Source organism: Chiloscyllium plagiosum, chromosome 21 (genome assembly GCF_004010195.1).
Source record: "Chiloscyllium plagiosum isolate BGI_BamShark_2017 chromosome 21, ASM401019v2, whole genome shotgun sequence".
NCBI lineage: Eukaryota > Metazoa > Chordata > Chondrichthyes > Orectolobiformes > Hemiscylliidae > Chiloscyllium > Chiloscyllium plagiosum.
Genome location: NC_057730.1, coordinates 18,828,225 through 18,841,047, shown reverse-complemented (window position 1 = coordinate 18,841,047; position 12,823 = coordinate 18,828,225). Strand labels below are relative to the sequence as shown.

General features: G+C 38.6%; 1 protein-coding gene across 1 annotated transcript in view; it reads right to left on the bottom strand.

The window, feature by feature from the left end:
- The window catches only part of baiap2l1a (BAR/IMD domain containing adaptor protein 2 like 1a), a 150,041-nt gene that overhangs the window by 10,967 nt on the left and 126,251 nt on the right, over positions 1–12,823 (bottom strand). Inside the window, exon 12 of the mRNA XM_043711357.1 lies at positions 7,278–7,455. Coding sequence (XP_043567292.1) covers positions 7,278–7,455 — 178 coding nt within the window. The remainder of the gene's footprint in view (positions 1–7,277; positions 7,456–12,823) is intronic.

Sequence of the window (12,823 nt, the reverse complement as noted above, 5' to 3'; positions counted from 1 at the left end):
GAGTGTCAGATAGCTTGTCAACACATACAAATGAAGAGTGATTAGCCAGAGAAGGTTCCAGAAGGCAGTGTGTGTGACTGGAACTATATAGCAGTATGACTGACCTTCAGGAAATGGAAGAAATAGTTGAAACAAATTAGAGTAACAGGACATACAAATATGCCAGTTGAGTTATCAACAAAATAATTACAACATTGCTTAAATATATTCTTTGATATTAAAAAAAAATCACATTTCTGGAAGTATACTAATTAGAAATTATCCAAACATGTCTGCTAGATTGACTCTGTTGTTTTAAAATCCAATAATGATACAAAACCTTTCTGGGAATGTGATGACCAATGTAGTCAAGATTTTCAAATGGTGAAAATGTATAATTTAAAGGCTTAGGGTTAAGAGGTGCTGGGGACTTTACTTCAGTATTGCATGTGTTTCTACATTAAACATTAACTAGCAGTTTTCGAATGTTGGAAAAATGGTTCTGATTTCAGATGGAGTCACCTGTTCATGTCACATGAATCTTCTGCTGAACTGCTAGCTAGCAGCTATGCCAAGTACTACTTTTCAATTGCAATAAATCCTTAATGGATTAATAAAAACAATTACATGCAAAGGACATCTTGATCCAAATATCAAGACTCCAAGTTCCTAGCTTAATTTGTTTAACTTAGGGCACCAACTGCAATCATTACATATTTATTTCTTATACCCTTTAAAATGTTGAATTCTGGATTTCATCCACACATATTTAGGAAATAATTGTATTACAGTTAATCTCAAAGCAACATAGGGTGTCCCCTTTTTCAAAGGCATCACACAGAATAGTCCTCTTAAACATTTTAGAAAACAAAAGCTATCTATTTTGTGAAGTTTGCAGCTCCAGATGAGTAATGTCAGCACTTGAGTGTTTCTATTTTGGGCACTCAACATCAGAATAAAGTATATCTAGGTCATACACAGGACAAGTCAAGCCTACACTCTCTTCTCATGAATACTCAGCTCTAGACTTAAAGACCATATTCCATATCAGCAAAAAAAATTCTATATTTTGTTGCTCTAATTGTTCTTTTCATTGAGATTGCAAGTGGCAAATTATACTTTAGGACAATAAATCACTAACACTTTAACCTACTCACTACATCTAACTGAAAGCACAGCCACAATTTTAACCATAACATGTACATAATTTATTTTGGCTAGCTAAACATGACTTTAAATGTGGAAATTGTAAAACAAACTTAGAATATTTTACTCAGAATTTTATAATGGCAGTATTTTCAGAGAATCATATGAATTTGTTAAAAGTAAACTTGCTTTATCTATATAGTACTTCAGAATAACAAGCTCTATATTTGTTACAACAGGTTTATTTTTAATTTCACATCCAAGATGTACAAATAATTAACAAACCAAATAAACTTGATTCAAAAATAAAAGTTGTTGAAAAAGTTCAAAACTAGATTCCAGTTATTGTGTCCTCTAAAATCTAAATCATTCCTGCAAATGCTATTGCTTTTGATAATAATCAGAAATTACACATTCAGATAACAAGGTTCCTTACCATTAAACGTACTAGTTTCAAACAATTTTCAATCTGATTTTCATGTAGGTAAAATTTTAATACTGCTATTGATTCAATTTCAAATTAATATAATTTTCTAATTAATTTATTTTAATGCAGTAATTGTACAATAAACTTTTATGAAAGCAAAAAGGCAAAATGCTAGAGCAGAAGTTATAGCAATTCTAAAAAGTGACAATTGTAAACTCTTTAGCAGTTTTAATTTTCATGAAAATATTCCAAATCATTGCACACTGGCAAAAGCTGAATTATTAACTTTTAGGTCATAATGATTGTGAAGAAATAGATAGTAACAAGTTTTTGTTTTAAAAAGCATTAAAAATGACTGGCAAATGCATCAAAGGAAAAGTAAAGATTTAAACCAATAAGGCCCTGATGGTTCAATAAGCTTACACAATGAGTAGCCAAACTATACAGACCAGGAAGTCCCTAATGTTTTAACCCTGAATCTATGTGGAATAAAAGTTATAAATAACCCCAGTTTCAAGGATTTGGACATTAAAAGTTACACGGGGGTGGGTGGGGGTGGATGTGGGGTGAAGGTCTTGGGGGAATGGGGGCAAGGGATGACAGAAGTTAAAGATAAAAATAAAAGTTAACACACCACTCACACACAGCTGACTCAAAGCAATACAGAAGTCTGACAGCAAATCATTCTTCCTTACTTTGCTGCCAAGGAATTTTGACAAAAGGTGGAGGTTAGGGCTTTTAAAAAAAGTATTGCTCATTACTCTTCAACTGAATTGTTGAGCTGAGGACAATACCTTTTTCAATTGCCTACTGCAAAGTTGAACATCAGTCTATGAGAATCACCTACTGACATTTTCTCCTTTCTAAACCAACTGGTCTGACCAGCAGTTTCTCCAATGTTTTAGCAAAGATTGCTGAATTTAATCTGCTTTGCTACTCACCTATTGTTTTTATTTTCTATCCAAAAGAGATTGGGGGAGGGTGTGGTTGTGGGATTCAGAATGAAATTGGTCTTTGTTAACAGCCTTGTAAAAAGAGAAATTAGAAGCAAAAATGGGACACAAGGCCCTTTGAGCCTGCTAAAGTAATCAATATGACCACGGCTAATCCTCGAGGTCAATGACATGTTCCTGTTTGAAAAATATAGCAGTGCACATTATTTATCATGAGAACTGTTAAGCCATTTTTAAAAATTGCTTACTCTTTCATATTCTTGATTTAAAATCTAAAAATCTCTATCTTGAATGTATTCAATGACTTGGCCTCCATAGCCATCTGCCATCAAAAATTCCACAGGTTGCAGGTGATGTTGTTCCGATCTATCTGCTTTCCTTGTCCTTATAGATGCAAGTGGCTGTGGGTTTGGAACTTGCCATTTAAGGATCTTTGGTGAATCTCTACAGTGTAGATAGTACACAGTACTGCTACCGAGCATCAGCTATGGAGAGTGTGCAGGCTTGTGGATGTGGTGTTAATCAAACAGGCTGCTTTGTCCTGGATGGTGTTGTGCTTCTTGAGTGCTGTTGGAGCAGCAACCATCCAGTCAAGAAGGGAGTATTCCATCACACTCCTGACCTGTGCCTTGTAGGTGATGGACAAGCTTTGGGGACTCAGGAGCGGAGTTACTCACTTCAGTATTCCTAGCCTCTGACCTGCTTTTGTAGCCACTGTGTTTAAGTGGAGAGACCACTGGAGTTTCTGGTCAATAGTAATCCCAGGCTGTTGATGGTGTGGGGATTCAGTGATGGTAACACTATTGAATATCAGGGTGTGGTGGTTAGATTGCCTCTTATTATAGATGATGATAGCCTGAGGTTTGTGGTGCAAGTGACCCAACAACCAAAACCATCTTCCGATGTGCCAGGTTTGACTCCAACCAGCAGAGAGTTTGCCCTCTGATTTCATCGATTCCAGTTTTGCTCCTTGATGACACATTCAATCGATGGGACCTTGATGTGAACTGCAGTCACTTTCACCTTAACTCTGGATTTTTTTCCATGTTTGATCCAAGGCTGTGAGGTCAGGATCCAAGTGGCCCAGGCAGAGCCAAACTGGGTTCTGTGAGCAGGTGCTGTTTAATAGCACTGCTGATGACACTTTTCACCAATCTACTGATGATCCAGAGTAGACTGATTGGGCAGTAATTAGCTGCGTTGGAGTGGCAAGTTCTGGACCACAAGTCTTCATTACTGTTGCAAATATTGTCAGGGTCCATAGCCTTTGTAGCATCCAGTGCCTCTAATTGTTTATTGATATCATATGGATTGAACGGAATGGCTGAAGACTGGTATTTCAGAGGGCAATTGAGAATTGGTCGCATTACTGAGAGTCTAGAATCACACACAAGCCAGACCAGATAAGGATGGTAGATTTTTTTTCCCTAAAGGATATTAGTGAGCCAGATGGGTTTTTCTGATCATTGGCAATGATTCCATGGTCATCAGTAGATTCTTAATTCCAAAATTTTAAAAATTGAATTCAAAATCCACCATTCGATAGTCACAGGTGAGGTGCCGGAAGACTGGAGGTTGGCAAACGTGGTGCCACTGTTTAAGAAGGGCGATTAAGACAAGTCAGGGAACTATAGACCGGTGAGCCTGACCTCTGTGGTGGGCAAGTTGTTGGATGATCTATATGGACTTTAGTAAGGCGTTCGACAAGGTTCCCCATGGGAGACTGATTAGCAAGGTTAGATCTCATGGAATACAGGGAGAACTAGCCATTTGGATACAGAACTGGCTCAAAAGTAGAAGACAGAGGGTGGTGATGGAGGGTTGTTTTTCAGACTGGAGGCCTTTGACCAGTGGAATGCCACAAGAATCGGTGCTGGGCCCTTGACTTTTTGTCATTTACATAAATGATTTGGATGTGAGCATAAGAGGTACAGTTAGTAAGTTTGCAGATGACACCAAAATTGGAGGTGTAGTGGACAGGGAAGAGGGTTACCTCAGATTACAACAGGATCTTGACCAGATGGGCCAATGGGCTGAGAAGTGGCAGATGGAGTTTAATTCAGATAAATGTGAGGTGCTGCATTTTGGGAAAGCAAATCTTAGCAGGACTTATATACTTAATGGTAAGGTCCTAGGGAGTGTTGCTGAACAAAGGGACCTTGGAGTGCAGATTCATAGCTCCTTGAAAGTGGAGTCGCAGGTAGATAGGATAGTGAAAGCGACATTTGGTATGCTTTCCTTTATTGGTCAGAGTATTGAGTACAGGAGTTGGGAGGTCATGTTGCGGCTGTACAGGACATTGGTTAGGCCACTGTTGGAATATTGCATGCAATTCAGGTCTCCTTCCTATAGGAAAGATGTTGCCAAACTTGAAAGGGTTCAGAAAAGAGATTTACAAGGATGTTGCCAGGGTTGGAGGATCTGAGCTACATGGAGGCGCTGAACAGGCTGCGGCTGTTTTCCCTGGAGTGTCGGAGGCTGAGGGGTGACCTTATAGAGATTTACAAAATTATGAGGGGCATGGATAGGATAAATAGACAAAGTCTTTTCCCTGGGGTCGGGGAGTCCAGAACTAGAGGGCATAGGTTTAGGGTGAGAGGGGAACGATATAAGAGAGACCTAAGGGGCAACGTTTTCACATAGAGGGTGGTACGTGTATGGAATGAGCTGCCAGAGGATGTGGTAGAAGCTGGTACAATTGCAACATTTAAGAGGCATTTTGATAGGTATATGAATAAGGAGGGTTTGGAGGGATATGGGCCGGGTGCTGGCAGGTGGGACCAGATTGGGTTGGGATATCTGGTTGGCATGGACGGGTTGGACCGAAGGGTCTGTTTCCATGCTGTACATCTCTATGACTATATGACTCTTTGTCATGGCAGGATTCAAAACCAGGTCCTGAGAACATTAACTGAGTTTTTGGATTAATAGTACAATGATAGTATCACTAGGCCATTGCCTACTCCTAAATGTTTGTGCTATACAGGAATGAATGACTGTTTTAATTCATGACACATTCTTTAAATAGTTAACGTTACCTATCCACCATCAATCTCTTTAGTAAGATTCCCCAATCCATTCTTGCCAATTTGTGGCTTATCGTCTTAATTCTCTTTATTTAAATGCAGGATCCTAATTTTTGATTCAATTACTTCATTCTCCATTAATGATGAATTCTCTCATATTATGGTCACCCTTCCCCAAAGAACCCCCTCATTCCTCAGTACCCAATCTATATTAGTGTGTTTTCTGGTTGGTTCTACAACATATTGATTTAAAATAAAAATCAAGTACACACTCCTGGAAGTCCTCTTCCACAACACAATTGCTTGTTTGGTTTTTCCAATCCATATATGTAAAGACCCCCACAATTACAGTTGTACTGTTATTGCATACATCTGATTTCTTATTTAATGCCTTCTCTTAGAGAAGTCCCAATGTTTTCTTCCCCTGCGATGTTTCTTATTTCCACCTAAATAGATTCCACCATGGTTTTCTGAGCCAATATCCTGCCTCACTATTGCATTGATTTCCTCCTTTATGAACAACAGTACACCATCTCCTTTCCCTTTTTGTGTATCTTTGCTAAATAATGAATACCCCTGGATGCTCAGTTCCCATGCTTGGTTACACTGCAGTCATGTTACTATAATTGCAACTAAATCACAATCATCTAGATCTATTTGCGCTTCTAATTCACCTATGAACGCTCCATGCCTTCAGACACAAACTCTTTAGAATTGTCTTTTTAACCTGTTTAGTCATTTTAGCTTTGATTTGCACTATGGCCTCATTTTTTAAAAAGAAAATCTGCCTTCTACTTTTGCTTTTCATCTTGTGTTTCTACCTTTGTTTTTCTGTCCTCGTTTTTCTGTCCTCAGGTTCCTGCTCAGGTTCCCATCCCCCTTACCATTCTAGTTTAACCCTGTACTTCCTTTCTCGTTTAACACCCCCCACACCCTATCCCCTTCTATTCTACTTTAAACCTCCTCCACCCCAATCCAAAAGTGCATTTATCCTGGTCCTGCTCATTCTGCTTGTACCAGTCCCAATGTCCCAGAAATTTGACTCCCTCCCTCCTACATCATTAACCAAAACTTGCAGAATACTATTTCTACCAAAAAAAAATGAACTGTCTTTTCCAGATTCTGAGATTCAGTTTGAAATTTAAAAACAATGGTATTTTCCAAGCCAAAGGAAAGCAAAAGCCGGGTATTGTACAGTAGGAAGCCTATTTGACACTGCTCCTAAAGATCAATTTCAACTACATGTTGTCTGCCATTTCAAAGTAACCTACACTATCATTAATCATTAGCATAAACTTGTTTAAACACAACAGTTACACTACGGAGGAATACACTTATTGTTCTAAAGTAGGAATAACTTCAATCAATCAATCTTGAGAAGTTTTATAATTTAAGGCAAACACGTTGTATAGTGCTGAGCATTTGCAAGTAATAGATTAGGATAAGCCAAACTCATAAGTGGTTAAATCTGAATTAATAGTCAACAGTGTTCTCAATGTTAAAAAGGCGGATATTTCATCAGTATGGACAATGCACTCACGTTTCTAGAGAATAGCTTGACTCACAACCCTTCAGATATAGATGGGAGAATGATTGCTCTCAGAAACTTATTTTACTTTAGTGTTATTTGTTCATGACATGCAACTACAAAAACAAATTCTAGTATTAGATCGAAATTCAAGAACACCCTTACGATCATAGATTTTTCACAAAAATGATGGCACATTATCTTTGATGGGTACTTACTGAACTAGTATTGTCTGGCTGGGTGACAATCCCTTTGACTGGGATGCTGCTGTAAGAGTGGAAAGATACTTCCTTGCTGTGATGTTTAACTGGATCAGAGGCATAATCTGGAGGAGGTAGGACAACATTTGATCTGTCTGCAAGATTCAGGATGCTCATACTCCGTGCTGGTGCCGGGCTAAAGCAAAGATAATAAAACAAAAATTACCAAGTGCTGATTTCCATTACTACAGGTATATTGTAGAAAAAAATTGGGAGAAAATGTTACAATAATTAAGTTCTAATTTACTATTGACCTTATAGTCAATTATGATATAATAGATATATATATGCAAACAAATTTCCTATTAACTACAGATCATGTTTTCATCGTTTTGCCAGTAGTTTTTTTGACTTGTTCAATGTCTTTAAATTTAAAAGAATACATAAGCACAACTTATAATGGCTATGTACCTTTTTATCAAGTGAATGATGGAATTAATTTAATTATCTTCAATACGTATGCAAGGCTCTAGTGTAAGTTAAATTTTAAAAAATTAAGCCTGGTTGTTTCTGCAACTTAAACTGATTTTTTGTTGTATTTCCTTTTGATTACTAAAGTTCTACCCTGTCACAATTATCATAATGCATTGTAAAATGGATCATATGCTCAGATACACGTAAAATGGATCGTACATATACGGACACAAGTTTTAAATGTATGTCTCGGTTTACTTAAGTCTGGAAACTTGGAGTCTTGGAAATTTCAAGAATTTAAATAATTGCTCTAACTTAGAATCAACGACCCAGAGTAGTCTGTTACATTACTTTTGCAGGTGACTATCAATTAGAATTTTGTCAACTTGATGTGCTATCAAATTAAAGGTTTTTTCTTAAGCTCCTGAAGGAAGTCAGATAAATTATCACAGAACAAAAAAAAGATAAACAAATGATTTACACAGCAACATAACTAAATGTATTTCTTATAGAATTATACAGCATAGAGAGGCAGCCATCCTGCACAATGCATCTATTCTGGTGATCTGTAAGAGCTATCCAATTAGTTCTACTTCTCTTGCTCTTTCCCAGTAGATCTATATTTTATTTAAATACACACCCCAAGTTGAATCTATTTGCACCACTTTGCATCAATTTTCAGGGAACTGGATGGCAAAAGCAGTTGGATGCTGGCCTTTTACCTCTGGGATTGACGGGATGAAAGTTTCCTTTGTCCGTAAGGGATGTTTTAGTGCCTTTTGTAATGGATGAAAAAAATGTTTATACTGGTGCAATGTTACATGATTGTTCCAAGATTAAGGATGAGGTACAATGTCAGGATTTCATTCTGTATTTGGAAATGCTGCACATAAACTGGATTGCTTCTGATGACAATGACGGCTAACACCTTCTCACCACAAGCAGAGATAAACAATGCCCAAAAAAAAGGTTAAAAATCACACAACACCAGGTTATAGTCCAACAGGTTTAATTGGAAGCACACGGAGTGACGCTCCTTCATCAGGTGATAGTGAAGGAAGGAGCGTCGCTCCGAAAGCTAGTGCGCTTCCAATTAAACCTGTTGGACGATAACCTGGTGTTGTGTGATTTTTAACTTTGTACACCCCAGTCCAACACCGGCATCTCCAAATCAAAAAAATAAAGAAACTGTCCCAAACTGTTCTGCACCAGAAGTTACAAAAGTCCTGCACACAAAGGGTTGTTTTCTCAAAAAACATTGCTTACAGAAAGAGATATAACGCTTGGGCAATGTGTGCTTCAACTGCGACAACATTGTGAGACTAACCTACTGTTAATGAGTCAAAATTCCTTAGTATGACAGAAAGGAAACGTTTTTGCTGTTACACCAACACCAGGCAAAGTTCCCCAATTCATTATGCTTCCAGGTTAGAAAGCCTAAACCTGTAAATTTCTGGATTAGAAGGGATTAACTGGTGCCTCTACTTTAGATACGTATCCTCTTTGTAAATTAGCCTTGTTGCAACCTACTAAGGAGCTTGTGGATAACATTTTGCCAAACTCAAATGAACTGTTTTTAAGAGTTATAGAATCATACAGCACTGAAAAGGCACTTTCACCCATAGGTCAGCACACACTCTACCTACAAAATTTCCAACACTTGACCCATGGCTTTGAATTTTATGATGCTTCAAGTGTTCATCAACATTTTTGTTTTATATAGGTTGAGAGATATCCAGTCTCTATTAGCTTCCCAGTCAGTGAATTCCAGATCCCCACCACCCTCTGGGTGACAACATTTTTCTTTAAAACCCCTCTAAACATCCAGTCCTTCATCTCAAAATTATGCCCCTCCCTCCCTTGTTATTGACCCTCCAACAATGTGCAACAGCTGCTTTCTACCTGCACTGACTACAACCCACATAATCTTATATACTTTGATCAGGTCCCCCCCTCAGCATTCTCTGCTCGAAAGAAAACAACCCTAGCTTATCCAGATTTTCTTCATAGTTAAAATGCTCCAATTCGGGCAACATTTTGGTTAATCTACTCTGTCTGCACTCCAGTGCGGTTGCATTGTTCCTATAATGTGGTAGCTAATTTAACCCATCTTTCTTGAATTAACAAAGATCAAGCTTACTATTTACTACATAGAAGAAAGAGGAAAATACACAAAGGAAATAAGGCGCAAGTCCAAAAAGACAAAAGTATAAAGCAAAAGATGTATGGATTAGTGTTTGAATTGTTCCAAAGAGCAGATAGTTGAATGCTGTGGCCCTTGCAGTGGAGATCACTGGTAGCGTTGATGTTGGGATTTAAACAATCCTTAGTTTTGCAGATTGCTTGAGATCCTGTGGTTCTGCTTCCTTTCAACCATGACTGAATTCCAGCATTCACAGGGAGAGTCCTTTTTGTTGTCCTGTTTCCCTTTTGAATGGCTGCTAGCTATCTTGAACTCTAGCACTCTGTGAAAAAGAGTCACCCCTGTGTTCCAGGTAAAGAGAATGGGATAATTCTTCACCTGTTCTTTCCAGTATGTTAATGCTCAAACCCATACTGCTACACAGGAATGTTTAGTCCCAGTAGCACAGTCCAGTAGAGTTAAACTAGCATTTTGACACCCTGCCCTTGTATACTTTTCAAAGGGAAAAATACAAATATGTCTGCAGTTTGGGACATAGCTGCAGGAAATGGGTTGCTGTTGAGAGGGGTGTTGTCAGCCCTTCATTATTTTTGTATTCACAAAAGATCACAGTTCAGTTCATCCGCATTTACTTCCTACCACTTTTGAAGGGCTGTTACTTAAAATTCACTTTGCATTTGTAGGTCTCTAGCTCTCCGCACAGCTACTTAATTTACGTCTGCAGTCATTTTTGCCTGCATTAGCCCTAGAGTTATGATCAGTGGGTGAAGTAAAGTATATAACTCCCCTTCACCAAAACAGCCATTTCATGCAAATGCCATGCTCTGGCAATTCCAACAAAACAAAAGTTTAACCACTACTCACCTCATGGTATTACCGGTGAGGAGTTGAATCTTCCATCAACATCCCAGAGAGTCACCAATGACCAAATATCTACTTGGACCAAATACAAATACTTGACAACAGGACTATGTCTGAGGCTGGCTATTTTGTGGCAAGTAACTCACCTCCCAACTCTCCATAGCCTGTTCACCATCTACAAGATACAGATCAGGCATGATGGAATACTCTCCATTTGTTTGATGGGTGCAGTTCCAACAGTATTCAAGAAACTTGACATCATGCAGGACAAGGCAGACGATGTGACCGATATTCTACAAACTGCACCTTAAATACTCTGCCCCCACCACCAGTGCACTGTAACTAGAGTACCTGCCATCTGCAACATGCAGCAACTTAACAATGCTTCTGTGACAGAACTACCCAAACTTGCAACTTCTATCATTGAGAAGAGCAAGTAGCAGACTTCTGAAAACACCAGCACTGCAACTTTCCCTCCAAGTCCACTACATTGCAATTTTGGAAATATATGCCTGTTCCTTCATTGTTTCCAGATCAAAAGCCTGGAATTCATTGTTTAAAAGTACTGTGGAAGCTCTGTCACCACATACTCCAGAGCTTCAAGGCAACATCAGCATCACCTTTTGAAGAGTAATAAATATTGAACTTACAATGACACCCTACAGCAGTGAACAGAAATCAATAAACTGTGGTTTATGCCAGTGTTTATGCTTCATGTGAGTCTTTTCTCACCCTTCATCTAATCCTTTTAACTGTTGTTTTCAAACTGGTAATTACATGTTTGTTCAAGACTACAGTCCATTTGATCTTCCAGATGACAGTAAACTGCAGGACAGTAGTTTTGAGTGATTCACACTATCATAATTGTTCAAGCATTTCATAGCTTGAACACAATCTTAATTCCCCATCAAATATTAAATGCATTCTATTAGTCACCACCCACCAGACAGCTTTCTAGCTGGCTTTAAACTGTACACTATATCTTTATACCACCCAGGGTTAGACAAAGAAAGCCAATAATTAGCCACATTTTCATTGCATTACAGTTAACAGACTGAAGCAAAACTATGTAATTTTAGTGACTAATGAAAATAAAGACAAGGAACAGACAAACCTATATTAGCCAAGATACACTGAAATCAACTTGGAAACAAAGAAAGGGTTAAGATTTCCAAGTGCTCAAGAGAAGCATGCCTTTAAAATCAATGCCCTTATTAACTAGAATGAGTTGTATTTTCATCTGATGTCTGCGCGCTAGGGAGATTAAAATACAGGAAGTGTCCTTGACATGATTATTTGTACTAGGCCACCACATTCAAGCAGCGCCATCATGACTTAATCTTATTGGTTATAATTCCCGTATTCAAACTGAGATCCTAGTGTTACTCATCTATTATAGACTGAAAAGTATTCATACAAATAAGTTTTCTTCTGGATAGATATGATTGTCCCCAAAAGGAAAAGAAAATTGGTCTGTGTATATCATTGCCAGCCAATCTGGGGGAGAGGAAGAAGAGGGGCTGGCAGATAAGGGAAACTGGGAATGCTCATGAAGGAGAGATGCGTGAGGAGGTGAAGCTGAGCGCAATACCAAGAGGAGATATAGGATTGAAAGGCATAGAATCTGTACAGGTAGAGAAGAAAAAGACTCTGATGGGAGTTATGTATAGGCCTCCTAGCAGTAGTCAGGATGTGGAGTAGAAAAGGCAGGTATGAAATGCACTATTGCAATAATCATGGAAGACTTCAATATTCAGATGGACTGGGAAACTCAGGGTGGTAGCTGATCCCAAGAAAAGGAATTTGTGGAATGTCTACAAAATTGTTTTTTGGAGCAGCTTGTGGTAGCATCCATTAGGGAACAGATAAGTTTGGATTTGGTGATATGTAATTAGATTACTTACAGTGTGGAAACAGGCCCTTCGGCCCAACAAGTCCACACCGACCCGCCGAAGCGCAACCCACCCATACCCCTACATTTACCCCTTTACCTAACACTACGGGCAATTTAGCATGGCCAATTCACCTGACCTGCACATCTTTGGACTGTGGGAGGAAACCGGAGCACCCGGAGGAAACCCACGCA